This window comes from Ovis aries, chromosome 22 (assembly GCF_016772045.2).
Source record: "Ovis aries strain OAR_USU_Benz2616 breed Rambouillet chromosome 22, ARS-UI_Ramb_v3.0, whole genome shotgun sequence".
NCBI lineage: Eukaryota > Metazoa > Chordata > Mammalia > Artiodactyla > Bovidae > Ovis > Ovis aries.
The window spans coordinates 19,319,523-19,346,954 of NC_056075.1; the positions used below are offsets into that span (position 1 = coordinate 19,319,523).

Genomic DNA, 27,432 nt, shown 5'->3' on the forward strand with positions numbered 1-27,432 from the left:
CAGTCACTGTGACCAAAATTTATTGCGTGCCTGCAGCCGTCCTGCAGCCCCACGACTGTCCTGACGGGGGCGCAGTCACACTGACTGCGGGGAGATAGGCTCAGGATGGGGGGAGAGAGCCACTGTCCAGAGCCAGTGTCCAGAGCCACAGTGAGGACACGGCAGAGCCAGGGCTCAACCCAGCTAGGGGAGCACCTTTCACGCGGGAGGAGACGGGCTTCCTGAGGCGCTCTCCCCACTCCAAGAAGAGCTGGGCACTTCCTGTCGGTCTCCTGGGGTAAACGGAGAGGCCGTTCCCAAAGTGGGGTGGCCCTGGGTCTAAGTGCACATCCACAGCTGCTCTAGCTAAGGAAACTGGCCTTCTTCTTTCTCCAGAGGGAAGGGTTTGGGGTTTGCTTGTTACCCGCAATGGAGGTGGCTCTAAGTGAGTTTCTTTAAGAAATTCTGGGGCTGCCCTGGAGACAGTGCCATCCCCAGGGCCGCTGTGGACAGGAGGAGGCTCTTGCCGTGGTGATGTCTGTGAGCCAGGCAGGCCTGGAGAACCGGGGGCAGAGGCCAATGCACGGGGCCGCCCTCCTAGTCCTAGAGCAGGGGGAGGCGGGAGGCCTCGCCCAGGCGCCGGGCCAGCTCGCCAGCCTGCTGCACCAGCACGTCTGTGGGCACAACCGACAGGTGGAGGGCCAGCAGCTCGTGGCACCTGACAGCCTCGGCCGGGTGGCCCTTGCTGTAATACCGCAGCAGCTTCCTGGAGAGGGGGAAGGAGGACAGGATTCAGGAGGGAGACATGGGCATGAGGTCACCTCACTGGACTCTAGCACCAGGCTGGAAAGGACTTCCTTGCTCCTTGCTGACTCCCCAGTTTTGAGGCTCAGCCCCAGGCTGCCAGGGCCCACCCTCTGGAATCCTAACCCCAGATGGCAGGGCCCCAGCTATGGGACCCGAGCCAGCTAGGGAAGGTCCCAGGAGCCCAGCAGAGACAGCTGCAAATGCCATCTCAGTGTGCAACAGAAGGGGAGGAACCCCAAGAGCACCCCACTCTCTTTCTCTGAGTGCCTGGCCATGAGGAGCTTCTAACAAGGGGGGCTGGGCTTGGGGCGGGGGGCAAGGAAACACTCCTGAAGGAAGGGCTGCTCCCTCTGCTGAGACGGGCACTTATCATCTGTCATCTGTCCCCCTCTGTTCCCAGCAGCCCTCCGGGTTGGCGTCACCTGTAGTAGTCTCCTCCCAGCATGCCGATGGGAGCTGAGTCATCAGACAGCACAGGTACCTCCATGATCTGGAGTTTGTGGCCCTGGGGAAGGAGGAGGAACTTCTTGAGCGGGGAGGCGGTGGGCACGGTGGGAAGACCATGGGCCTGAGACAGACACAGCGGGTCCGAGGCCAGGCTCAGCCCTGTTTAGCAAGTGCTTGGTGCTGGGAAAATGCACTGACCTCTTTCTACCCTGTCTTCTCATCTGGGAACTGGGGATAAGAATAAACTCCCAAGAACATTAGACGTGATGAACATAAAGTTCCTGGGGTCCTGCCAGGCATCATGGTGATAGCTCTCCACCAACCAGTGGACCTGGCTCAGCATGAAGGATGGTGACTGGGGAAGTGTCAGTAAGAGCAAAGTGTGACCAAAGGCCAAGTCTCTCTCTGAAAGGACTGGGAATCCCAGGGGAGGACACGTCGGGGAAGCGACTCAGGCTCTGTTGGGCTCCCACCATGCGCCAGGTGTCGTCATGGGGTTCCTGCAGTCCTGTGCCCACTGGGATGGTGAGGCCCGCCCATTACCCCATGGAGTCAACCACACACACACAGAGCCTGTCTCTCCCTAGAGGCTGAGGTGATGCTCAGCCCCACGTCCTGGGCACCTCTGAGGAGGGCACAGGCCAAAGATGGGAGCCTGCCTGGGTTCTGGAAGCCAAGCCTGGGTTCTGACATCATCACTTAGGACCTTGGTGCCCTGGCTGTGGTGTTTGATCTCAGGGCATCAGTTCCACCACCTGCAAAATGGGATCGGAGACACTTGTCCCAACCAACACATGGGCTGTGCAGGTGTGTGAGGCTGAGAACGGTGAGACCCCAATAGCCACACTGCACCACGGCAAGGGATGCCACAACCTTAGGCTGAGGGGAAGGAGGGCGTGCTGCCAGGAGCAGAGACAGGGCATGCGAGGTGTGGGCAGCCTTGCCCTGGGCAGGCTGGTTAACTGCTCTCTCCGTTTATCTGTCTCAGCAACGGGAGCAGGAAGCGAGGCCTGGTATCACAGAAAGTGCGGGCTGAGCATCCTTGCTCGCGCGGGGCATGGCGGTCTGTTCATGTGTCACCCGGATGCTTCTTGAACAGCATGAGTTTTTCAGAGAACTGGGGGCAGGGGTCACAGAGCCTGAGCGCAAAGGCGGACCTGAGCTCTGGGTCCCAGCCAGCTGGGCTTTGCTGTCAGTCCCACTGGTGACAAGAAGAGCCGGAGAGACAGACTGAACAGAAGCCAGGAGAAAGGGAGAGCTTCAGGACTGCCCTGCCCGGGCCAGCCACACCCACCATGTCGTTCTCGAACCACAGGAAGTAGGAGCAGCAGAAGTCCCCTTCACGGAAGAGCAGTGTGGTGTAGCCCTTCTGCAGGTATCTGCGCGCCAGCCGGATGAGAGACCAGACCTGGGGGAGGGGACAGTGCTTGTCTCTGCGGCCTGAGGGCGGCCCTTACCCCACGGGCGGGGGCTGGGCTCGGGCTCTCAAATCCCAGTGATGAAAAGCACTCGGACGAGGAGCTCCTGGAAGGCCAGGGGCCTCTCCTGCTCATCTTCCTTCTTGGCGCCTGGGCCCAGCTTTGGCTCAGGGCAGGAGCTTAGTAATAAACAGATGATGGAGGGATGGATGGACTACCTATCCCTCTCATTACTGCAGGACAAAATATACGTATCAACACTTTATGAATCTTCACTATATATGCAAGCTATAAAGTAGCAAATTCATCTTTCAGGCCAGAACAGAGCCAGGGATGCAAGCAGAGATGAGAGGGTGGCCACCTGGAACTCTCCTGATGTCGAGGGCTCACACGGACCCCTCAGGGCTGAGGATCTCTGGCATGGCTCTATGCCAGGAAGGTGCTAGAAAAGTGTTTGAACGCACAGTGCCCTGGCCCTGGCACATCCTCTGCTCTGAGGTGAAGTCTGAACAAGGGCTCACCAAGGGCACCGATGGGAACACAGTGACCGAGGGTCAACGTGCCTCAGGTCCTCTCTGCGAGGCTCTCCTCCCTGATTCAAGGACTTCCGCCGCTGCCTGTGAGCTGCCGGAGGGAAGCTGGCAGCAGGAGGGCACCTCTGCCCCCACCCCCCACCTCCCAGGGCTGGCAAAGGCCTTCTGCACTCCAAGATGCTTAGTGACAGGTGTACATGAGCCACTCCCAACCTGATCACACACAGCGTCTAATTAAATGCAAACAAATAACATGGACTTGCTCTATTTTTCAGGAAAGCAATTTGACAACGTATATCAGTAACCTTAAAAACAATTCCTCCCACTTGACTTCATAATTCCATTTCTGGGAATCCATATTGAGAAAATAATCTGAGATAAGGACAAGGATAAATGCCTAGAGGGGTGTGCACCAGCATTATTTATGATAGAGTCTGCGAGCAATCTCAGTATTCAACACTGGGGAAATGGCTAAGTACATGATGCTGTGTTCCCATGATGGACTGCTGTGGAGCCGATGAGAACCGTGTTGATAAAGAATTAATGACATGAGGAAATGCACCAGATACAAAGTGAACAAAACTGCGGGGAACACATGCGTATGCAGGATGACCTCAACTACAACAAACTGCACAGGAGAGCAATGGAGAGAAACGCACCAAGGCCAGCCCAGCTACCCCGGAAGGAGACGGAGACGCACGAACTGCACGGGAGAGCAATGGAGAGAAACGCACCAAGGCCAGCCCAGCTACCCCGGAAGGAGACGGAGACGCACAAACTGCACAGGAGAGCAATGGAGAGAAACACACCAAGACCAGCCCAGCTACCCCGGAAGGAGACGAAGACGCTGGTGTGGACGGCCCCAGGAAATGCTCGACCAGCCCCAGCTACACTCGGTGCCACGTGCTGTGCATCACCGTGTGCGTGCATCTGTGATCTACGCCGTAACTCCATGACGTTACTGGTGCTATTGCTCTCTTTAATAGAAGAGGAAGCTGAAACTTAAGACTCCCTACCGCCCCAGGCCACACGACTAGTGAGGGCAGAGCTGGGTCTCCAGTGGGCTGTCAGTGACCCTGTTTTCACCATTACGATACACTTTACTTGGATATATAAAATATACATATATAATAACGTAAAATATATGTAACATGTATAATATATAGTAACATAGTATGTATAATATATGTATAAAATATAGCTTTTTATAAAGTGGCAGAGGCCTCCCCACCAAAAATACTAGTTTGCCATGAAGATGAATCAAAGGAAATAAAAGGAGCCCTGGAGACTGTTTCCTCTGTAGAAACCTCCTACTTTTACATTCTGATACTCAAATCCATTAACCTGTGTGTCCCCTTTCTGTCTTAGTGAACTCAACAAACCCTTACTGGGCCCCAGCCATTCCCTCCCTGGCCTCACGACCCAGTGTTGCTCCAGGAACTTTAACACATCTGGGGAGGTGGCCCCACATGCTGGCCGGGGCCCTAGGGTGACAAAGACAGGACCGTTCTCTTAGAGGCCCACCAAGCTGGGTGCGGAGGTAGGAAGAAAGCAGTAAGAGTTCCCACGGGAGTGCTGGGAGTTTCCCAGGGGCCCAAGCGCGGGGACTAGCCCTTCCAGGCAGGGGTCCAGGCACGCCTTGTCTGACATGCAGGGAGCGTGCCTGGACTTGGCCAGGTTACCTTGGTTTTGACGAAGGTGGCCAGGGGCCCCCGGCCCAGCTCCGATGAAGTCCTTTCACTGCTGCTGAGGGAAGGGGCCACCATCTGACCAGTGGTGCGGTCCACGTAGATGAAATGCACCAGGCCTGGGAAGTCTTCCAGGAAGGTGAGGGGCTGAGTTAAGGTGTTTTTGAAGCCAGAAGCAGGGAAGGAGCTCCTCCATTCACCGAGGCTTCCTTTAGGCGCCTTCACCCCCACCCCACCCGCCCCATAGGTTTCCTTTTCAGCCACCCTACCCTCCCAGGACACCCTCTTTCCCAGGTCTCACTTTCCCTTTGAACTCCCAATCCTAAGAAGGTCTAAGACGCAAGGACCATGGATCTCTGGCTCTGGCATATTTCACGCCGGGCGTCCTGCTCCCAAGCAACACAGCACGTTTATGTTTTACCATTTTCATGCAGGATGAGTTTAAATGGCACACGTGGTGAGGCCAGGGTGGGAGCAGAGCTATGGAGCTGAGTGAGCCTCACTGGCCGCCACCCTCATGCCTCGCCACAATCTTCATCTCTACGCCTCGTCTTGGGCTGGAAGGTTCCATCTGAGAGGACGGGCAGCAGCTGGTGGCTGGCAAGGCCGTCTGTCATCCCTTCCACCTGCACGGTGAGGACTGAAGTCTCAGGAAATTTTAATACTGGAAAAACTGCTTCATATAAAGTTTCAGGGAAGATTAGTAATTGATGAAACTAGTTCTCTAATAAAAGGGTAAGTCTTAGAGATGGCTTTTTAAACAGGGACCAACAAACATACTTACTGCAGGCCTTCTCAGAGCCTTCACATTTCACTGTACTGTAACATCTAAGGAGGGGGGGCCCAGCCCCTCAAACCTACCTGACCCCAGGCCCCTGCCCCTCCTGGGAGACCCACTGCCACTTTGCTGGCTGGACAACACCTACACAGATGACCTCTATGAAGCAATCTCGGGACACCAGGGCTTTCTGAAATTCCAGCCTCGGAGCATTCCTACAGATAGGACACTAACAGGACGCTAAAGTCTCCTCACTTTCTTCAGCAAAAGGAAGCTGAGGTGCGAACTACCTGCTCTTTCCCTAAAGCTGCTGTCCTTCCAGACAGCGGGCAGAGGAGTGGGCAGAGTGGGGCAGCAGCCCAAGGGGCCTTCACGGCCAGCCCAGGGCCGGGCATCAGGATATGACACCATGGTGACATTCCTCCTGCTCTTCACCAGCAGGAAGTCCTTCCAGTCCGCCAGCTTTTCTCTGTCGAGGGAGCAAGGGAGCAGGAGGGTGAGGTGGGCCCAGCTCCCGCCCCAGCCGCCGAGGGGTCGCACTGCCACTTACTGCATGAGTGTCTGGACTTGGTCCTGCAGGTGCTGGGGCAGGTGGGGGCCCCCCCGGCCTGGGGCCACGGTCAGGAAGCTGAACCGATAGACGGCGCATAGCTGCCGCTTCACCTTCCTGCACGCCTGGAGCAGCCTGGGGGCCAGGGATGAACTGTCACGGAGGGAAGGATCCTGGAGGGCACACCCAGGATGGCACCCCATCCCTGTGGTCACCCTCCTCCTGGACTGATGGACGCGGCTGATGAACTACACCCTGGCCCTCACTGAGCTGGGAGTCAGCTTCCATGTTCCCCCAACATGGGGCTCTGAGAAACTCAACTCTCCAACCTCCTGGTTTATTTTATGGAAATACAAGGCACAGTGACTTGCCCAAGGTCATGCTGGGTCCGTGCAGAAGCTGGGTCTCTGCTAGTGGTGTCGGTCCTCAGGCCTTGCTCCTCAACGTGTTTTCTCTGCCCCCAGCCTCCCCTCAGCATCGTAGGGGTTGGACCCACCCTCCCAGGACCCGCCCTGTGCTCAGAAGCGCCTCCCCAAGCATCTTCTCCTCCTGGGCCTGGAGGAAACCTGCCCCCTTGTCCAAACGATGCCCTCCTTGACCTCAGGGCCCACCACTCACTCCCAAGATGAGCCGGGCTCACTTTTGGAGAAGGCCTTGGTCTTGAACTCCTGCCAGGTTCTCTGTAAGCAGACAAGTGACAGGCGGCTTCCTGACAATGTTCCCACAGTAAGGTCCAGGGGGGCTCTGACATCGGGCTCTAGAAGGCTCCCCATCTCCACGGCTTATTTAGGCCCAGCACACAAATGCTGTCCACAGCCAGGCTGGGTCTCTGGCGGGGCCCCAGCATCCTTCAGCCCACTGTACACCACGGTCTAGTCACTCAGCAGGCTTTTACTTAAAAAGCAGCTTCTGGGTTTGAGCCCCAGACTCTCGGCCTCGCTGGCAGACAGGTAAACCAGTGTTGTCGGAGCAGCAGGTCAGTGCCTTGAGGGCGGGGTGGATGCAGGCAAGGGCAGGGGTGCTGATCCCCTTCAGGGCTCTTTGCCTCCTGATAGCTCACTGGGGCATGCCGGGCACCAAGAGACAAGGGGCATCGTGGACCGACTGGGCTTCAGTCGCCTACTCTGCCTCGTCTAGTCCCCTGATTATTTTCAAACCAGTGCAAACTTCAGCCACCATGAATCTCAGTTCCTCAAACAGACCCCAGCCCTGCCAGCTACATGAACGGCCTCAGATATCGGCCCAGGGTTCTCGTCTGGCGCGTCCCCTCCTAGGCCCCTGCCTGGAGGGAACTGGTCTCCTCCTCTGTTCACGTGCTGTCCCTGTGTGTCTGGGCCTCACGACCCTGTCTGGGCTCTCAGCCCCCCATGGGTGGAACGGCCTCCCTGTGTCCTGCAGCCTGTGAGGCCAGCCACATGGTGAGGGGCACAGTGGGCAGACAACTGGCCATTACTGAGCCCTCGAGCTGGGCTCTGCCTCCACTGCTCACCCGTCCAGTAACTTTGGCCAAATCACCATCTATCTGAGCCCCGCCCTGGTTTCCTTATCTGAAACATGGGAGCTGGAACCTGTGTTCTGCCAAAGTCACACAAGAACGTTTAGGAAATATCAAGTGCACTGCTGAGTTGCGGGGGATCAGGAGCACGGTCCTCTGGTGGGGGGGGGGCAGAGGCCGGCCCCCTCCCCTTGAGCCTTGGCCCCTCAGGTGTGATGAGAACAGGCCCTGTCTCCCCTCCCCAAGGTGGGGCGTCAGGGCCTGTGTCTCACCTGAAGTTCTTGCCCACCTCGATTCTTGACAAACTTGTCCATCCTCTGGCGGAGGTCCGCCACGATGGGGTGGGACCGCAAGGAGCTCCCAGCCTCTTGCCCCTCCTTCAGCTTCTTCTCCAGTTGAGAAAACCCATCCAGCAGCTGGTACAGGGCCAGGGCCAGGGCCGTGCTGGGGCACTGAGGGGAGAAGAGCAGGGCGGGGTGGACAGGGGCGGCCGGGGGCGGGTGTCCAGGCTGGGATGGCCCCAGGGCAGGCGGGGGCGCTGATACCTTGGTCAGGAGCACCATGCTGATGCCCGGCCACAGGGGCAGGCAGTACATGGTGTGGGGCACCAGGGGGCAGTAGCTGTCTTTCACGCTGGCATCCAGGAAAATCCTTCTGGGGCCAGAGGGTCCTGGGGAGTGAGGGATCAGCATCTGGAGGGTGTCTTCAGCCATCTGAGGAGGAAGAGGAGCTGTCAGGGGGAGGGAAGGGGCAGTCGTCGGGAGTCCTCCCCAGGCTGGGTCCCCCCGCAGCTGCCCACTTGCTATGTCCCTCGGAACCTTGAGGGACAAACTATTCTAGCCCCCAAAGTCCCAGTTCCTAAATGCTGGCCCTCTGCTGAGGCTCCCCTGGCAGCTCCCATCCGGCTGTCTGTCTCTCTCTCAGCATCTTCGGGGCCCTTCTGCACAGCGTCAGGACTGGATGCTACACAAGGGTGGTGGGCAGTAAGAAAGGGGAAAAGGAAGAAAGGAAAGTGGGGAAAGCAGACGGGGTGGCATGAGCTGGGGGGGGGCTCCTCCCCAACGTCATGTACACAAAGGGTTTAAAGCCTATTAACAATTAATCATTTGACAACCTTCCGGACCTCCGAAAGTCATCCTAAGGGTGCAAGTGAGGGCTTCCAGGACCAAATGAGAAGACTCCAGCCTCATGAGGGCTCTGAGTAAGAGTCTTCAGTAGGCAAAAGTGGAAAATTAAGGGAATCATTAGGGATGCCACAAAAGCTTCTCTGTAAGGAAGTCACGGTAGTCTTACGACGACAGCAAAGGACCGGATGCAACACACTGGTTGTTCCAAGAATTTGCTAAATAAATGATACCATAATGCAGGCGATGCACTCTGAACAGTCTCGTTAAAAACCACATTGCCAAGGAGTGCCTCGTCCATGGGAAAATGCCCCCAAAATAATGAAGAGCGTTAGGACTCAAATCGGGGAAAAGAAAAAATATATCTGTTTTGTGTGTGTGTGTGTGTGTGTGTGTGTGTGTGTGTGTGTATAAATACATTTATAAAGTCATAGGAAAGCCTAGAAGGAAACACTCCAAAAGTGTTTAACAGCAGCTAACATCTGGGGTTGGGACTGAGTGATTCTTATTCCTTTTCCATATTTTAATTCTGTTTTCCCCAATTTTTCTACAGGGAACATATTTACTCTCTTATTAAAAAAAAACATTAAAAATTAAGTTAGACTTTCACTCCCAAGAACAGTGAGAGTGGGAATTTCTTAGGAGTGGAGGCTGTGTGTCTGGGGGAGGGGGAGGAAGGAGGGAGAAGGCCACCCTCACCCACCATGCCTCACCCTACCCCTGGCCCCCACCTCTGGGCTGAGCTGTTTCCTGCACTGGCCGGACAGCCGTGAGACAGCACTGAAGACAGGCATGGCTGGAGCGTCACCCCAGGAGAAACCCTCAGAGTCCCCAGAGCCCATTGCAGCATCTCAGATCAGCTGGTATCCTGGCCAAGCGCCCTAGGCCCCCAGGAAAAACTCACCTGGATGTGGGGAGAGTCAGTAGGTGGGGTGCCCCCATCCAGCCAGATGGTGCTACCTGCAGACAGACCGTAGGTAATAACAGAACGACAGAAACAGTGGGAAAATGTAAACACTGGGCCAACAGCCTGTCAGCAGGGGACGATGGAAAAGAGGCCCTTCTCCACTGGCAGCTCACAGCACCTCGCTGGGCAGAGCACCTCGGTGTGAACTGGAGAGCCTTTCCCTTCTCATTCTACCCCAAGCTGGCGAGTGCAGGGCAAGCTCCCTCCATGGTAGAACAGCTAGGGCAGCCTGGCTAGGGAAGAGAGGCACCTCTGCCCGCCCCCTCCCCCAGGCTGGCTGCTGGGCACGAGCTCCTCTCCGTGTACCTTGCAGAGTGGGGGCAGGTCCCTCAGCCCCTCCTCAGCCCCGCAATCCCCTCCTTGCTTCTGTCTGCTCTACCCCTTTGAGCCCCTCTCTGGCTATAACAGTGTCTTTTCACTCTTCGCTGGGAGGCAGCACAAACTGTCTACAGTTCCCCGTTCATTTAGTTAATCAGCAAACTTTTACTGAAGCACCTACTGTGTGCTGGGAACCGAACTAGATTTCCTTTCCTAGGACAGCTCACAAAAACTACTGAATCAAGTACACATTTGAAATATTATAGCTTTGTACTATGTCCTCTCATATATTTCACTGCGAATAACCATCATTTATAATCACGTTTCTTGGGGAAAGCCTGTATCTTATGTTTCAAACACCTGTCTTAAAATGGATGAAAGCAACTCAAGCCGTTTGTAAGCTGTGAGTTGTGTGTGCTGTGGAACAGGAATTCTTACAGCTTTGAGGCATGAAAAAACTAACCACTGAGAGAAAGGGGTCGGGAGGAGGAACAAGGGAAGGAAGCAGTGAGAAGAAAACGGAACTTCAGCCGTCACCCCAAAATAGCGCTTTCTGATGTGCTTGGGCTCCTGGCAAGCTTACAGAGCCCAGGAGAGCTGGGACCTTGGCCCTGGAGAAGTGGACAAGCAGAGATGAGCTGCCACGTGGTCTCAGAGGTCCCAGGCTCCTTTTTTGTTTTGTTAATAATATTTCAAACATTTTTTTTTTATTGTTTATCCACTTACTTTGGAAGTAAAGTATAAACTATACAGATTGAATATTGATATTTTAAACCACTGTGCTGGAAATAAACTTACTTAATTAGCTGATTACTTATTAACTACAAAAAAAGAAACGGAAGGCAGTGAGAGTACACATATACAAGCTGAACTTTTAAATGAAATCAACTTGTCATAAGAATTTTTATGGATCACTGAAGTGGCCTCAATAAGTTCTTGAATTCAAGCGGGAGCTGGCAAGACAGAGGGGCTGCAGCAGACAGCGTCCTGGGCTCTAGGAATGTGGGTGTCTGTGCCTGGCTCTTACAGGGCGTTGGGATCCACTGACCCCTAAGACAGATTCCCAGGGCTGCCAGTTGGCACCCAGCTCCTCCCCCTCACCGTCCAGGGTCCCTCCTCCACACTAGATCTCACCTGAACTCTGCTCCCCAGGGGAAGGAGCTGGTGTGAAGTACTCGTCAGCAGGGGAGAAGCTGTCTGTCTCCTGGGAGGGAGAAGGGGCACCTGGGCTGAGGGCTTAGGGGGTCTCCCGGGGGCTCAGCCCTGGACCCTGCTCTCCGAGGAGAGGCAGACCTTCCCCTCCTCTCCCCTCCTCCTCTCCCCTCCTGGCCCCTCCCCATGGTACAAAGCACATACGGTCCCCGTAGAATTCCTGGTTGGGTCTGCAGAACAAGAGCTCCAGGCCTGCTGCACGGGGATGCTCTGGCTGCGGTGGGGCCTCCGTGGGGAAAGCTGTGACAGGACAGGCCCGCGAAAGCTGGTTAAAGCTGCTGACTGGCTTCTCTTCCTCCCAGCGCTTCATGGCACAGCCCTCGGGGGGCTCGCCAGCCCCTGCGCCCACTCCACTGCACAGCTCTGAGTGTGTGCCGTTGCTTCCCAGGGATATTTCAGTTCTAGTCTTTCTCCAGAACCACAGAAATTCTACAAAGTCCAACAAACTGGCATCCAAATCACTGCCACACTGCCACTGATGAGGAGGATGGCGTGGCAACCCGGCTGGCCAGCACTTTCTGAGCATTTCACTATGCCCCAGGCACCGCTGGGCTCCTAGTAAACTGCCACCTTTATTCCTCATGACAACCCTGAGAAGTAGATGCCATGGTTGTCCTATTGTACAGACGAGGGAACTGAGGCTCCCACGGGGTGAGCACTTGCACAGCAAACAGCTAGGTGGTAGAGCTGGGACTACGTGACTCCAAAAACCTGCACTTTTAACCCACTAATCCACCTGCCTTCTAGAATTCCCCTTACACCTGAAAGCAGCTAGGAAAGTCATGCCCAACCACATGTTCAGGACTGAGACTCAGAGACCAGTTTCCCCAGCTGCCTGCCCAGCGGTCTCCAGAATGGCCATCTGAGTCGCCTTTCTGGTGGCCTCCCGCTGCCCACAGAGCTGCCCCAAGAGAGACCTGGGGGTCACTGTCCTCAGCCGTGCTCTCGCTGGGGTAGAGATCCTGCACCAGGAGGATGAGGGCCAGGAGGTCAGCTGGGCGCAGGGAGCTGGCACTGTGGCTGTGGAGAGGACAGGAAGCCAGTCAGCATGTGCCCACTGCCCCTGCCCGCAGGAGGCAGTGGATGGGAGCAGGCAGGTAAGGGGGTCTGGGGCAGGGTCCCTGCCCTCCACAGTTTATAAACATGCCAGCTGACTTTATCCTCTTCTGAGAAAGACATGGAATATACAAAATTAATGAACTCATTCATTATTAAAAATAAAACTTGGTTGTATTGAAAAAAACAATGACCAGTGGAACACCACCGGGGACCAGGAACGGCATATCAGGAAACCCTAAGTTCAGACTCTGAGACAGTATTCCAGGAAGGAATAATTCAGAGGGGAGTGAACCGAGGGGGATGAAGAACTAAGAAGCTAAGAATCAGCGCTTCCTGGAAGTGATGGGTCTTTCAAGGTTTCCCAGGCCCAGGAGGTGGTGCTTTTCAGGAAGGGGTCGCAAGAAAGGGTGAATGTGAGGGGTTCTGGGGCTCACCTGGAGTAGAAAGCCAGCAACTTGGAGTGCACGAGCAGGAAGGCGTGCAGGGCCTCCTCGCCAGCCCGCCCGGGGCTGGAGTTGACGGCGTGGATGACGTGCCGCTCCAGTGCCTCGATGCACAGCTCACAGAGCTGAGGGTGGATCAGCCGCTCCACAGCCTGGGGACGCGGGCAGGGGGATGGAAGCCATGTCACCCCGATTCCTCTCGTCCCAACCGAAGTCTAGTGATACATTCACTCCGGGCACGGTAAGAGCACACCCTGCGCCAGACGCTTGGGAGCAGGGAGGCTCAGACTAACACAGGCTGTGCTCTTGAGGGGCTCTGTCTGTACCGGTGTATCAAGCTCCTGCGGGGTCTACATCTGCTGGGGGCTGGTTCCCCTGACACGCTCACGGCTCATCCTCCTGTGCGCCTGACTATTAGTGGTGAGCTGATACTTGTTTGCTCTTCATCTGTCCTCTAAATCAATGGCTTTCAACTTGTAGTTCCCCAACCAGCATAACCACAGTCACCTGGGAACTTGTTCGAAATGCAAGTTATAGAGCCTCCCACCCTCAATGCCCACAGTGACTGAGAAAAGTGAAGCCCAGAAGCCCATCTTCCAAGTCCTCTAGATGATTCTGATGCATACAAAGAGGAGAACCACTGATCTACAGAGAGTCTGTTTGTCTACAACAGGGAGCAAGGCGGGTGCTACTGACGAGCAGCCTACTCCTCAGACCTGCGCTTAAGTAGGAGCTGAGGCTCAGCTCCCCTGTCGCTGCTGGCCGGAGGCGTAGTTTGCTGGCTGTAGTGATACCATCATCTGCACTCAGGCAATCTTGACTTCAGTGCTGCTCACTGTTCACTATTTTCTACTCTAGTTTCAGCTCAGCATAATTTGGGGGAAGGGATCAGAGGTGAGGGAGCTAACCAGAAATTTCCATAATTTACTGAGCACCCAAAAACTGCACTAAGAAATCTGTTTTACCCAAAGTCTAGCCGTGTTATTATAGGGAGGCCCATCAGAGTGCCTAATGTACCATGAAGCCAGAAAGAGCAACCCTCTGAAATGCATGAGCTTGGGGGCTGCCGGTGCCCTCACTCACTGGGGTGGGGGACAGACGTCAAAGCAGGGTCTCAACACTGCCCAGGCCCCGCGGCCTGACACTTCCGTGGCCCGAGAACCCCCGCACCCAGCGTCACCTCTACGGCGAAGCACTGCTCCTGGTCCCGCAGGCGGCTGTAGGTCCACAGCAGGCTCTGGAAGCGCTCCCACACCTGCACACGCTGCTCCAAGTCTGGGGGCCGAAGCCTGGGGCAGAGAAGGGGGACCCACAGAGAAGTGGCGTCACCAGCTTCAACCAAAGGAGCAGTCTGAGCTCACTGTCAGAGCTGGGCAAGCTGCTGTGACAAACACCGGGGGAACCCCAAAAGCACACCTGGGGGAGCCACACACCACACCTCAGGGGGAGCCACACACACACACCTGGGGGAGCCCCACAGCACACCTGGGGAACCCCCACAGCACACTTGGAGCTACACAGCACACCTGGGGGGATCCACACACACACCTGCGGGAGCCACACAGCACACCTTGGGGGGAGCCACACAGCACACCTCGGGGGGAGCCACACAGCACACCTGGGGGGGCCACACACACACCTGGGGGAGCCACACACATACCTGGGGGGCCACACAGTATACCTGGGGGGCCACACAGTATACCTGGGGGAGCCACACACACACCTGGGGGACCACACAGCACACCTGGGGGAGCCACACACACACCTGGGGGACCACACAGCACACCTGGGGGAGCCACACACACATGGGGGGGCCACACAGCACACCTGGTGGGGCCACACAGTATACCTGGGGGAGCCACACACATACCTCGGGGAGCCATACACACACCTGGGGGGCCACACAGCACACCTGGGGGAGCCACACACACACCTGCGGGGCCACACAGCACACCTGGGGGAGCCACACAGCACACCTGGGGGATCCACACAGCACACCTGGGGGCCACACAGCATACCTGGGGGGCCACACACACACCTGGGGGGCCACACAGCACACCTGGGGGAGCCCCACAGCACACCTGGGGGAGCCACACACACACACCTGGGGGAGCCCCACAGCACACCTCGGGGGGCCCCACAGCACACCTGGGGGGCCATAAAACACACCTGGGGGAGCCACACACACACCTTGGGGGGGTCACACAGCACACCTTGGGGGCCACACAGCACACCTGGGGGGGCCACACACACCTGGGGGAGCCACACACACACCTTGGGGGAGCCACACAGCACACCTAGGGGGCCACACAGCACACCTGTGGGGGCCACACAGCACACCTGTGGGGGCCACACACACACCTGGCGGAGCCACACAGCACACCTGGGGGGGCCACACAGCACACCTGGGGGGTCCCACAGCACACCTGGGGGGCCATACAGCACACTTGGGGGAGCCCCACAGCACACCTGGGGGGAGCCAAACACACCTGCGGGAGCCACACAGCACACCTGGGGGAGCCACACAGCACACCTGGGGGAGCCCCACAGCACACTTCGGGGGAGCCACACAGCACACCTGGGGGAGCTGCACAGCACACCTGGGGGAGCCACACACACACCTGGGGGAGCCCCACAGCACACCAGGGGGGCCACACAGCACACCTGGGGGGCCACACAGTTTACCTGGAGGGTCAAACACACCCCTGGGGGAGCCACACAGCACACGTGGGGGAGCCACACACACACCTGGGGGGGCTACACAACACACCTGGGGGAGCCCCACAGCACACCTTGGGGGAGCCACACACACACCTGGGGGAGCCACACAGCACACCTGGGTGGGCCACACGGCACACCTGGGGGGCCATACAGCACACCTAGGGAGCCACACAGCACACCTGGGGGGCCACACAGCACACCTGGGGGAGCCACACACACACCTGGGGATCCACACAGCACACCAGGGGGCGCCACACAGTATACCTGGGGGAGCCACACACACCTGGGGGACCACACAGCACACCTGGGGGACCACACAGCACACCTGGGGGAGCCACACACACATGGGGGGGCCACACAGTATACCTGGGGGAGCCACACACATACCTCGGGGAGCCATACACACACCTGGGGGGCCACACAGCACACCTGGGGGAGCCACACACACACCTGTGGGGCCACACAGCACACCTAGGGGAGCCCCACAGCACACCTGGGGGAGCCACACACACACCTGCGGGGCCACACAGCACACGTGGGGGAGCTACACAGCACACCTGGGGGGCCACACAGCACATCTGGGGGTCCACACAGCACACCTGGGGGGCCACACAGTATCCCTGGGGGAGCCACACACACCTGGGGGGCCACACAGCACACCTGGGGGAGCCACACACACACCTGCGGGGCCACACAGCACACCTGGGGGAGCCACACACACACCTGCGGGGCCACACAGCACACCTAGGGGAGCCCCACAGCACACCTGGGGGAGCTACACAGCACACCTGGGGGGCCACACAGCACATCTGGGGGTCCACACAGCACACCTGGGGGGCCACACAGTATCCCTGGGGGAGCCACACACACCTGGGGGGCCACACAGCACACCTGGGGCGGCCACACAGTATACCTGGGGGAGCCACACACACACCTCGGGGAGCCATACACACACCTGGGGGGGCCACACAACACACCTGGGGGAGCCCCACAGCACACCTGGGGGAGCCCCACAGCACACCTGGGGGGCCACACAGCACACCCTCGGCAACCCCACAGCACACCTGGGGGAGCCACAGAGCACACCTGGGGGAGCCACACACACACCTGGGGGGCCACCCACACACCTGGGGGGCCACACACACCTGGGGGGCCACCCACACACCTGGGGGGCCACACACACCTGGGGGGCCACCCACACACCTGGGGGAACCCCCACAGCACACCTGGGGGAGCCCCACAGCACACCTGGGGGAGGCGAGTCACACCATATACCTGGGGGACCCCCACAGCACAGCTGGGGGAGCCACAGCACCGCCGGGGCACCCACACACAGTGGGGGTGCATCTGGCCGCGCTCTTGCCAGGGAGCAGAGTGGGACGGGGGTGGAACCGGGGGTGCCTGAGCAACTCACCTCACTTCTCAGCCTCTTGCGCACACATGCATGACAAATGTGTGCTAGAGAGACCCAGGCAGGTGCCAGGAAGCAGCAGGGGCAGAGTGGGAGCAGCAGCTTCACCGAGGCCTCGAGAGGGGCTCGGCCCAGTACCCCAGGACTCACTCCTTTCGGATGAGCTGTCCATCCACAGTCACCAGCCCGAAGTGCACCTCGAACAGGTACTTGAGCACGCACAGCTTCTGCCGCAGGTCCCCTTCGCCCTCTGTGCGGTCTCCATTGATGGCGATGAATAGGCATTCTCCAAACTGCAGGCGCAGAGATCCGCTGATGTCAGCCAGCCCCCGGGGACAGAGATGGGAGGGCTGGGGGGCGGTCAGATCCCAGCGGATTTTGCTAAGATGCAGCATCTGCCTTCTAAAGGAGTCTGAGGTTCAAGGTGAGGAAGAGGCGTGTGGACCGTCCGAGGAACCAAGGGGCAGAGGAACGTGGGCCCCAGGGAGGCACACTCACCAGGTGAAGGACATACAGGTAGTTGCCATTTTCCGTCGAGAAGCAGGTGTATGTGTCCGAGAGCTTCTCCAGCATGGTCATAGAGGAGATGATGACCGGGGCCAGGAGGGTGCTAAGCTGGTCCTCCAGGGCGGGAGGCTGCAAGCGGGGGTAGAGAACAACACTGCTCAGGGGGCCAGACACTGGGGCCGAAGGAACGGACTATATCCGGAACTTGACGTCAAGGGCGCCACAGTTCTAGACCCACCCAGGAGGCTGTCACTGTCTTGACAGGGAGACCCTGCCCCAAATCTTGGGTCAGGAAGACTTGTTCAGGCCTTAATTCTGGAAGGAAAGGCCTTCCATAGAGGAAGCCGGCTCTAAGAAAGTCTGACATGTGCACCTAAGTCCAGGCCCCTCGTCGCCGTAAGTCTCCTTTAGGGAAAGTATCCTAAGGAAAACAATCAGAAACGGGGCAGAGATACAAGCGCAAAAATGCTCCCTGCAGCATCATGTATAGCAGAAGAAACTGGAAAGAATGTCAATGTCCAGTACCAGGGAAAGAGTTAAATATACAACAGTACATCTGAACGATGGGAAGATACAAGGCACTTAAAGTATCAGAGCACTTCAGCGACATGGAAAATTCCTATGATACAGCGTAACGTTTTTTAAAAAAGGTTGTGAATGCTCTGTACTTTCAAGTGCACAGAAAAAACAAAGTACTGAAAAACACTTAAAACTTCAACATCATTAAAGTGATTGCTTCTGAACAGGAGGATGATCAGGAATGATTTCTCCCCCTAGTTTTTAATTCTTTCTGTACTTTCCTAGTTCGGTGACAAGCATGCCTTTACTTTTATAATCTCTTCCCTCATCCATTCCCCCTGCCTTCCAAATAAAGAACAGAACAAACAGACAAAACCAAAAAGAAACTGGACGGATGTGCTGAAGATCTGTGAATGAAAATGGGATAAGGTCGGGGCGAATGGTAATAAGTCAAGCTCTTGACACAAGAATGAACAGGCACAAGAGCACAGCTGACTTTCCCCATGCTGATCTCAGGAGCCTCGACTGAAACAGGGAGGAAGCAGAGTCCTGGTTTTGACTTGGATACAAGGAGCTGAGTAAGACCTCGCCTTTAAAAGAAAAACAGGCAAGCGGCCAGGGGCACTGTGCGGCACTTGAAGTATGAGGGGGCTACGGCATGTGGGGCGTAATTTCCTCCCAGACTCGACATTCAGGAACCCAGGCCTGTGTCCACTATTGCAGGGGCTGACAGTCACCTTCAACAGGTCCCAGCTCAGACGGCTCCTCTCCTGACCATCCCCAGGCCCAGCCTACCCGTCTGCCCCGTCCCACACTCTGGTTAAGAAAAAAACCCCCACGGTGTTTATTTGCCATCTGGTTCATCTTCATCCTCTAAATTCTGCGAGTACAGGGTCATGCTGCTACAGTCACTGCTTTGGCCCCGAGAGGCTGGCAAATAGTGGATTCTTGATTAGTATTTGTTGAATAAATATCCCTTCACATAGGCAAATGCTGGTTGAATTATTCATGTACCATAATTTTCTGGAACTGTCATGAATCAATTACATTAATAGAAATGTGACTTAAAAACCTAGATGGTGTACAGCAACTCATTTTAAAAGTAGTAGCTTTCACTAAGTGTACAGGTATGACAAGAATTTTTTTGTTTTGGTGGGGTTGGGAGGGGGGAATGATAATCTTTGGTGTAGCTAGGGTGTAAAGAGAATTCTCCTGTATTATTGATATGTGGTGTGGTTATAAAGTGGTACAATATCTTTGAATGGCTTTTGAATCAATGATTCTTTTTTAGGAATTTATCCTAAGGAAATAATGAGATGTGGGATAAAATTCAAGCACAAATGTCCCCAACAGTAATAGCTATAGCAAACTAGAAGCAATATACATGTCAAGTACTGGGGAAATGGCTAAATAAATGATGCTATATTTATTCATATACTGAATATAATGTTTCCATTAAGATTTATGCCTTTGACAATATTTAACAAAATGGAATAATGCTTTTGCTATAATGGCAAGTGAAAAAAAAACCCAGGATTAAAACTATAAGTGTGGTATGAGCTCAACTATTTGTAAAAGATAGAGACCCAAAGAAAATATATTGAAGAGCTAATGGCTTGAGGTAGAAGAATTATGGGTCATTTAAAAACTATTTCTCTGTTACTTCCCAAATTTCCTACAATTAAGTCATGCTATTTATGGGGCCAAGGGGAAAAAGTGTTGTATTCAAGAGAAATAAAACTTTGAAGACTTTTTTTTCTTTATGCTAGTCATTTAGGAACTGAAAAATCAGGAATTTGCTCCTTTCTGAGGTTTTTAATAAAGAGGAAGAGAAACACTATCAAATCGTTTGCCTCTTAAATGTTTAGACCATAGTGATATAATGGTTTAAGAACTAAAACTACTTAAAACTTCTTAACTTAACAATTATGTATATTGACTACTAAAAAATAAAGGAGCCTAACAGATAGACCTGTTTTTAGCTTAAATAAAATCACTTAAATGTCTATGATCTCTGATACGTTGTATCATTCCTAAAGAGCGTCAGTGATGTTGAGGTCAGTTAACTTGCGGACAGGGCGCCAGTTCAGCTGACGACCAGGCCCACTGGACCAGGAGGGATGCTGAGAGGCAACCAGCCTGTGTGGCTGCAGACACGCAAGGACTGTCTACTGTATCCTCAATAAAAAATTGTTCAAAATTAGTCTAGAAAAAAATTTCAAAATAACTTATTACTTTAGAATGTACAGTAGAACTTACTTAAGTGAAAAGGACAACTATCTTCGAGCCGTCACATTACAGTGTTAAACTGGACATCTATATGCAAAGAAATACACTTCTATCTATACACTCCATACAAAAATTCAAAGTGCATCACCAGACCTAATATAAAACCTAAAACTAGAAAACTTCCAGGAGAAAATATGGGGAAAATTCTTTGTGATCTTGGGTTGGGCAAAGGTTTCTTAGATATGACACCAAAAGTATGATCCATAAAAGCAACAAGTGGACAACATGGAGTAATCATAGTAAAAATATCTGTTTTGAAAGATATTGTGCAGTAGATATGAAGATGAGACACAGACTGGAAGAAAATGTCTGCACAACGTGTATCTACTAAAGGACATATCCATAATACCTAGGGAACTTTCAAACGTTGGCAAGAATAATAAGAAACAATCAACGCAATAAAAATAGGCCACAGACCTGAAGAGACACTTCATTAGTGAAGACGGAAGATAAGCACATGCCGAGGTGCTCAAAATCTCATGGGGTGAGGGTGGGGCACAGCCCTCCAGAGCACCAGGGGCTAACCTCTGAGGATGTGTGGGTGCGAGAGGTGCAGACACACGCAGCCTTGTCCGCCCCTCTGGCTGGCCAGGGCGGGTGGGCAGGCTCCCCACCTCCTGACGGTGCTGTGCTAGTCCCCCGTCTGACCCGCCTGCCCTGCACTCACCTTTTCTCCCTCATTCTCCGTCTGTCCAAACTTCAGGCGCAGACTCTCTTCAAACTCTGCATCTGTCCAGTAGAAGAGGACCTCCGCGCCCTCTGTGGCCACCAAGACACACTTCATCTGCCAAGGAGAAGCGAGGTCAAGGTCACTTCCAGCCCCACACCCACAGACTCAGCCTGAGGAACGAAAAAAATTATAATCCCAGCAAACACCTACTGGATTTACTGTGCGCCGGGCACTACCATGAGGGCCTTCCTGGCGCTACTTCACAGCACCCTCACAGCAAAGCAGGAATCTCCAGTTACTCCTATTTTTGACTCAGCAGTGGCCACAGGACTGGAAAAGGTCAGTTTTCATTCCAATCCCAAAGAAAGGCAATGCCAAAGAATTCTCAAACTACCACACAATTGCACTCATCTCACACGCTAGTAGAGTAATGCTCAAAATTTTCCAAGCTGGGCTTTAGCAATACGTGAACCATAAACTTCCTGATGTTCAAGCTGGTTTTAGAAAAGGCAGAGGAACCAGAGATCAAATTGCCAACATCTGCTGAATCATTGAAAAAGCAAGAGAGTTCCAGAAAAACATCTATTTCTGCTTTATTGACTATGCTAAAGCCTTTGACTGTGTGGATCACAATAAACTGTGGAAAATTCTGAAAGAGATGGGAGTACCAGACCACCTGACCTGCCTCTTGAGAAAGCTGTATGCAGGTCCGGAAGCAACAGTTAGAACTGGACATGGAACAACATACTGGTTCCAAATAGGGAAAGGAGTACATCAAGGCTGTATATTGTCACCCTGCTTATTTAACTTATATGCAGAATACATCAATAACCTCAGATATGCAGATGACACCACCCTTATGGCAGAAAGTGAAGAAGAACCAAAGAGCCTCTTGATGAAAGTGAAAGAGGAGAGTGAAAAGGTGGGCTTAAAGCTCAACATTCATTCAGAAACTTAAGATTATGGCATCCGATCCCATCACTTCATGGGAAATAGATGGGGAAACAGTGGCTGACTTTATTTTTTGGGGCTCCAAAATCACTGCAGATGGTGAATGCAGCCATGAATTAAGACACTTACTCCTTGGAAGGAAAGTTATGACCAACCTAGACAGCATATTAAAAAGCAGAGACATTACTTTGTCAGCAAAGGTCCATCTAGTCAAGGCTATGGTTTTTCAGGTGGTCATGTATGGATGTGAGAATTGGACTATAAAGAAAGCTGAGCACCGAAGAACTGATGCTTTTGAACTGTGGTGTTGGAGAAGACTCTTGAGAGTCCCTTGGACTGCAAGGAGATCCAACCAGTCCATCCTAAAGGAGATCAGTCCTGGGTGTTCATTGGAAGGACTTATGTTGAAGCTGAAACTCCAATACTTTGGCCACTTGATGCGAAGAGCTGACTCATTTGAAAAGACCCTGATGCTGGGAAAGATTGAAGGCAGGAGGAGAAGGGGACAACAGAGGATGAGATGGTTGGATGGCATCACCGACTCAATGGACATGAGTTTGGGTAGACTCCGGGAGTTGGTGATGGACAGGGAGGTCTGCGTGCTGAGGTTCATGGGGTCGCAAAGAGTATGACACAACTGAGTGAGTGACTGATCTGAACTGAACTGAATGCCAAGGCTGAGCTCCTTTCTGTGTTATCCAGGCTCTATAAACACAGCGTCAGACACACTACCAGCCTCCTGGGATAAAGTGTAAAGAAGGACCCAGCTCGTGATCTGGACACGGGGTCGACTGCACAAGGGAGGCAGGCCGTCAAGGCCTGGTCTGGAACACTGGGTAGCTAGTGCACCTCCCCCTGGGTGGTCCAGTACTTCTACTCAAGTCAAAAACAGCCCCAGAGTATCAGCTCCAAAGCCCATAGGCAGTGGGCTCAGCATTACGGGAGTTTCAATCACAAGTTCCTCCTTCCTTGGTGGACACAGAGACTGTGTGACCTTGGCCACAGTTCTTCTCACCCCTGCTTAGCTGCTGCCTCCTCAGCCACCTCCACCAGCATCCTCTGCCCTTTCAGACCTCCTTCCCCATCCCCCACACACGCTCCCTCTCTGCAACACACAAGGCTCGATTATGTAAAATGTGTTTTCTTATTCACCATGGTAGACTTTTAATCCACAGCTTCCTCCTCTGGGCCTTGGCCCCCTGAGGTACAGCAAGACATTGACTCTCAACTCCTGGAGCAGCCTGACCACGTCTGGGGAAGCTAGAGCTCTCGGGCCAGCTGCCTGCCCCAGGCAGGGGCTTCAGACCTTCTCCTGTACCTCAGCATGTCACACGGACACGAGCACATTCCACGTGTGATAAGACATGACGGTGATGAGGAAGCCCTGCTCTTAACTCTTCCATGGCTGGACGTCCAGTTTCCTCAGAAGGACCATTATATCTCAAGGTCTCAGACTCAGCTATACTCTTCGATCCCCTAGGTGACCAGCTTGGTGGTACTTACTGCTGCTGCTGCTGCTAAGTCGCTTCAGTCGTGTCCGACTCTGTGCGACCACATAGACGGCAGCCCACCAGGCTCCCCTGTCTCTGGGATTCTCCAGGCAAGAACATTGGAGTGGGTTGCCATTTCCTTCTCCAATGCATGAAAGTGAAAAGTGAAAGTGAAGTCGCTCAGTTGTGTCTGACTCTTAGTGACCACATGCACTGCAGCCTACCAGGCTCCTCCATCCATGGGATTTTCCAGGCAAGAGTACTGGAGTGGGTTGCCAATGCCTTCTCCGGGTTCTTACTGGGTACCTCCCTAATCTCCAGTTGGATTATCAACTTTAACTCAGAGCACCTAGCTTCATTGTGTTTCTAGCACAGTGAAAAAAAGAAAATGTAGCCTGCTCCCATGGAATTGCTACACACAAAGCAGAGACCAGGAGAGCAATGGAGCGTCAAAGGGAAGATTGCTGCATGGGGGCAGGTGGGCCTGGAAGAGGCTGCCCTGGGACTCCCAGGTGAGCCTGGCAAGGTTCAGGACTTGAGGGGCTGCCGTGATGGGAAGGGAGTACGCGCATTGGAGAACAGTGGGCTGTAGAATGAAGTCATGAACAACAGAGAGTCCCTGTAGGTTGGTAAGGGTATGTGTCGTGGATGGGTGGGGTCAAGGTTATGGAGGCCAGTTGTCCTAGTGTGGGGTAATGTGGGTCCACTCTTTGCTGAAGGCCAAAGGAGAAAGCTGGGAGGGATTGGGGGCAGGAGGAGAAGGGGACGACAGAGGATAAGATGGCTGGATGGCATCACTGACTTGATGGACATGAGTCTGAGTGAACCCCGGGAGTTGGTGATGGACAGGGAGGCCTGGCGTGCTGCATTTCATGGGGTTGCAAAGAGTCGGACACGACTGAGAGACTGAACAGAACTGAACTGAGAGGAGGAAGGGGCTAATTCAGGAGGTGTAGCTTAGAGGTTTGGTAAGCAGTGATGGGATTTCCCAGGTGGCTCAGTGGTAAAGAATCCACCTGCCAATGGAGGAGAGGTGGGTTCGATCCCTGGGTCAGGAAGATCCCCTGGAGATAGAAAAGGCAACCCACTCCAGTATTCTTGCCTGGGAAATCCCATGGACAGAGGAGCCTGGTGGGCTACAGTTCATGAGGTCGCAAAAGAGATGGACATGACTTAGCCACTAAATAACAACAGGCTGTGATGATCACCTAGATGCCAGGGAGGAAGAACAGAACAGGCAAAGGTGACATGAGGATGCAGGGCTAGGGTAGGCAGGGGACGGGGCTGAGACAGCTCTGCAGAGCCTGAGAGAGCTCAGTCCTCTGCCTGCCTCATCCTGTCCACCTCCCGTAGTCCGAGTAGCCCCAGGGCAGGTGCCTCCTGCTTCCATCTCAGGCAGGATCACCTACCGTGGCAAGGAGCACAGCAGAGCTTCCTGACAGCCGAAGGCTCAGAAAGGGCTGCAGGAGACAGTCTCGGTGACCAGCTCATGGAGAGCAGCACAGCATTCCACGACCTGGTTAAACTGGGGTGGGGGGGGCATTAGAGTAAGCAGAGGCTCTCATTTCAACTGCTGCCCATTCTGGGGAGTGGACAAGATGGTGGAGGGCTGAGTAGTCAAAGGTCTCTCTCTGGCTCTTGGGCAGTCTGCTCAGAACACACTCCCCATTGCCAGGAGGTGTCCCAGTGCTCCGTATACTGCTCACCCCTGCCTTCCCACAATGGAGAACATGGACCCAGCAAGCACAGTCCTTTGGACATAGCCAGTGGCCACAAACAGTAATTCTCACCTACTGTTTCCCTGTGGGTCACTCTGAACCATGGTGTGGTCAGCAAGCTTATCCTGAGCACCCCCAGGGAGCCTGCTAGGAGTGACTATTGGGCGATAGCACAGCACATCCCAGGAAGACAGAGATGCAGTCCTGGAAGACAGGAGATATCCAAGGATATGCAATGAATGGCAGTAAACCAACACAACCGGCACAGGAGACCTGGTTCCAGTTCTGGCTTTGCCAAGGCACTTACATTTCTCTGGGCTCAACCTCTGGCTCCATCTCCCTCCAGGGTTCTAGTGAGTCAGGGAGCAACCAGGCAGTCACATCCTTAGCAAACTACTTTCTTACAGAGGTGTGTGCTCAATCATGTGCGACTCTTTGCAACCCTGTGGACTGTAGCCCACCAGGCTCCTCTGTCCATGGGATTTCCCATGCGGGAATACTGGAATGGGTTGCCATTTCCTTCTCCAAGGGATCTTTCCCACCCAGGGATTGAACCCACATCTCCCGTGTCTCCTGTACTGGCAGGCAGAGTCTTTACCACTATGCCACCTGGAAAGCTCTTCTTACACAGAGAGGTGAGGTGGGGGTGTCACTATTCTTATTTCCCAGCTCCCCTCCTCAAAAACAGGGTGAACTAAACTAGCTCCAGATCCACTCATATTTTGATGATAAAAAGCAGGAACAATATAAAGCTTTAGCTTCACCAGGAAGCCAAGCATTGTAAGCAAACAAAAGGCAAGAAAGGGCTGTTAAGGGCTCAGCATCTTGTGCAACATGAGACTTAACTACCACATCGCTGGCATGACTGACCTTAACGCCATCTTCCCATTAACATGGAAATCCTCTTTAGTGGACATTAAGTTCTACTTTTATTTCAAAAAGTCTGTTGGAAAGAGAACCCCACTGGTGTTATTTTGTGGTTTCCCTGCTCTCTGCTGTAAGGAGGGAACACAGGACTCAGCGGAGCTTTAGATGGGGCCGGGGCAACTTGGGGAACCTCCTCCGCTCCTTCCCTCCCCCGCCGCCCCCGCCCCAACACTCATCTTCACCCTTCTCCCTGTAAACTGCCCCTATGACCGCCGCCCCTGAAAGGCCGCAGGACGCAGGAGTAGGACCTGCCCACTGGCAGCCTTCTTGTTTGCCCTGCACTTTACAGTCTATGCACCAGTTTCACCCCACAATTCCCCGAACAGAGTGGCCACGGCCCCACTTCGTAGCTGCAGAAACTCTGGCTACCAGAAGTGAAGCGACGCGCCCACGTTCCCACGCCGGCTGGGTGAGGCTGGCGGTGGGGACTCCTCTACTTCCGGGAGGGCCGTGCAGGGGTCCCGGCGAGGCCCCGCCGCCTACCGCGGCCCTCGGACTGCGCGTACCGAGTGGTAGCCAAACACCTACCAGCCTGCCAGGAGTCCGCGCCGCGCTTCCGGGTGTGCGCACGTGACCGCCCACGTGACCGCCTGCGGACGCGTTGGAAGCTCGCTCCGCCTCTGGCTGGCTTAGGCTTCTGCCCTCAGCCCGCCGGGCAGTTTGCTCCCGCTAGGTAACAGGGACCGTCGAGCCCTGGCGGCGACCCTCACTTCCTGCGGGACAGTGGCTACGGCCCTCCGGTCAACGAGGAGGGCGCCGAGGCCCACAATGTGCAGGCTTCCCCGGCAGCCGTCAGAGGCCCCTGCATCGGCCACTGCGCTGGGCCCCGCCACCTGCCTAAGCGCAAGCCACTCCCCACCTAGGTTCTGGGTACGTCCCTATTTTACAGAAGCGAAAACTGGGGCCCAGAGAGAAGAAATCACTTGTTGAGGGCAGAGTTGGCATCAGAACTCAGGTCTCCTGGCTCCCCGCTGGCCTCTTCCTCACCCTCTGACTTTTTTTTTTTTTTTTTTTTTTGCTGAACCACAGTTCTAGGGTGAGAGCTGCTCTTCTGTGACTGCTTGCCTGGGTTCCTTGGAAGAGACACAATCTGCAGAAGAGCCCAGTTATCCCCAGAGTTCCAACACTAGACTTTCTTTCTACGGGTTCTCAATTCATTTTGGGGATGGAGTGCACATTAGGGTCTTTGTTTTGAACGTGTGTTTGCTAGAGTCTCTTACAATAGTGTATGTTGTTAATGGTGGAAAGTTGGGAAGAGTGATGAAGGGTCGAAATTCCCACCCAAATCACCTGTTAATGCCCTGGTTCCCCCTGGGAGCTTTAAGCACAGCCCAGCAAGCAGTGAGTTGTGAGGACTGGCTGGGGTATAGCAGCTTGAGCACCGCTTGGGACAAGGCCGGGGCCGAGGATG

At 54.5% G+C, this 27,432-nt stretch overlaps 1 protein-coding gene across 9 annotated transcripts; it reads right to left on the reverse strand.

Annotated features, from left to right (window-relative positions):
• Positions 1-3: 3 nt before the first annotated feature.
• Positions 4-26,593, reverse strand: HPS1 (HPS1 biogenesis of lysosomal organelles complex 3 subunit 1). 9 transcript variants are annotated; one of them, XM_027960550.2, is made up of 21 exons: positions 26,550-26,593; positions 25,167-25,298; positions 24,786-24,901; positions 20,933-21,049; positions 17,449-17,586; positions 17,101-17,243; positions 13,999-14,107; positions 12,810-12,970; positions 12,234-12,336; positions 11,461-11,556; positions 11,239-11,308; positions 9,724-9,779; positions 8,241-8,408; positions 7,968-8,147; positions 6,819-6,880; positions 6,201-6,335; positions 6,054-6,119; positions 4,867-5,011; positions 2,528-2,641; positions 1,209-1,291; positions 4-745 (listed from the first exon to the last, which is right to left on the reverse strand). In XM_027960550.2, the coding sequence occupies exons 4-21, from the start codon at positions 21,047-21,049 to the stop codon at positions 583-585; spliced, it is 2,109 nt and encodes a 702-aa protein (XP_027816351.2). In that variant the 5' UTR covers positions 24,786-24,901; positions 25,167-25,298; positions 26,550-26,593; the 3' UTR covers positions 4-582. The 9 variants fall into 9 exon arrangements, with proteins under 9 accessions (XP_027816351.2, XP_027816352.2, XP_042094851.1 ...); XM_027960551.2 differs by having other exon boundaries at positions 26,391-26,593; XM_042238917.2 differs by lacking the exon at positions 26,550-26,593 and adding an exon at positions 25,402-25,928.
• Positions 26,594-27,432: the final 839 nt, after the last annotated feature.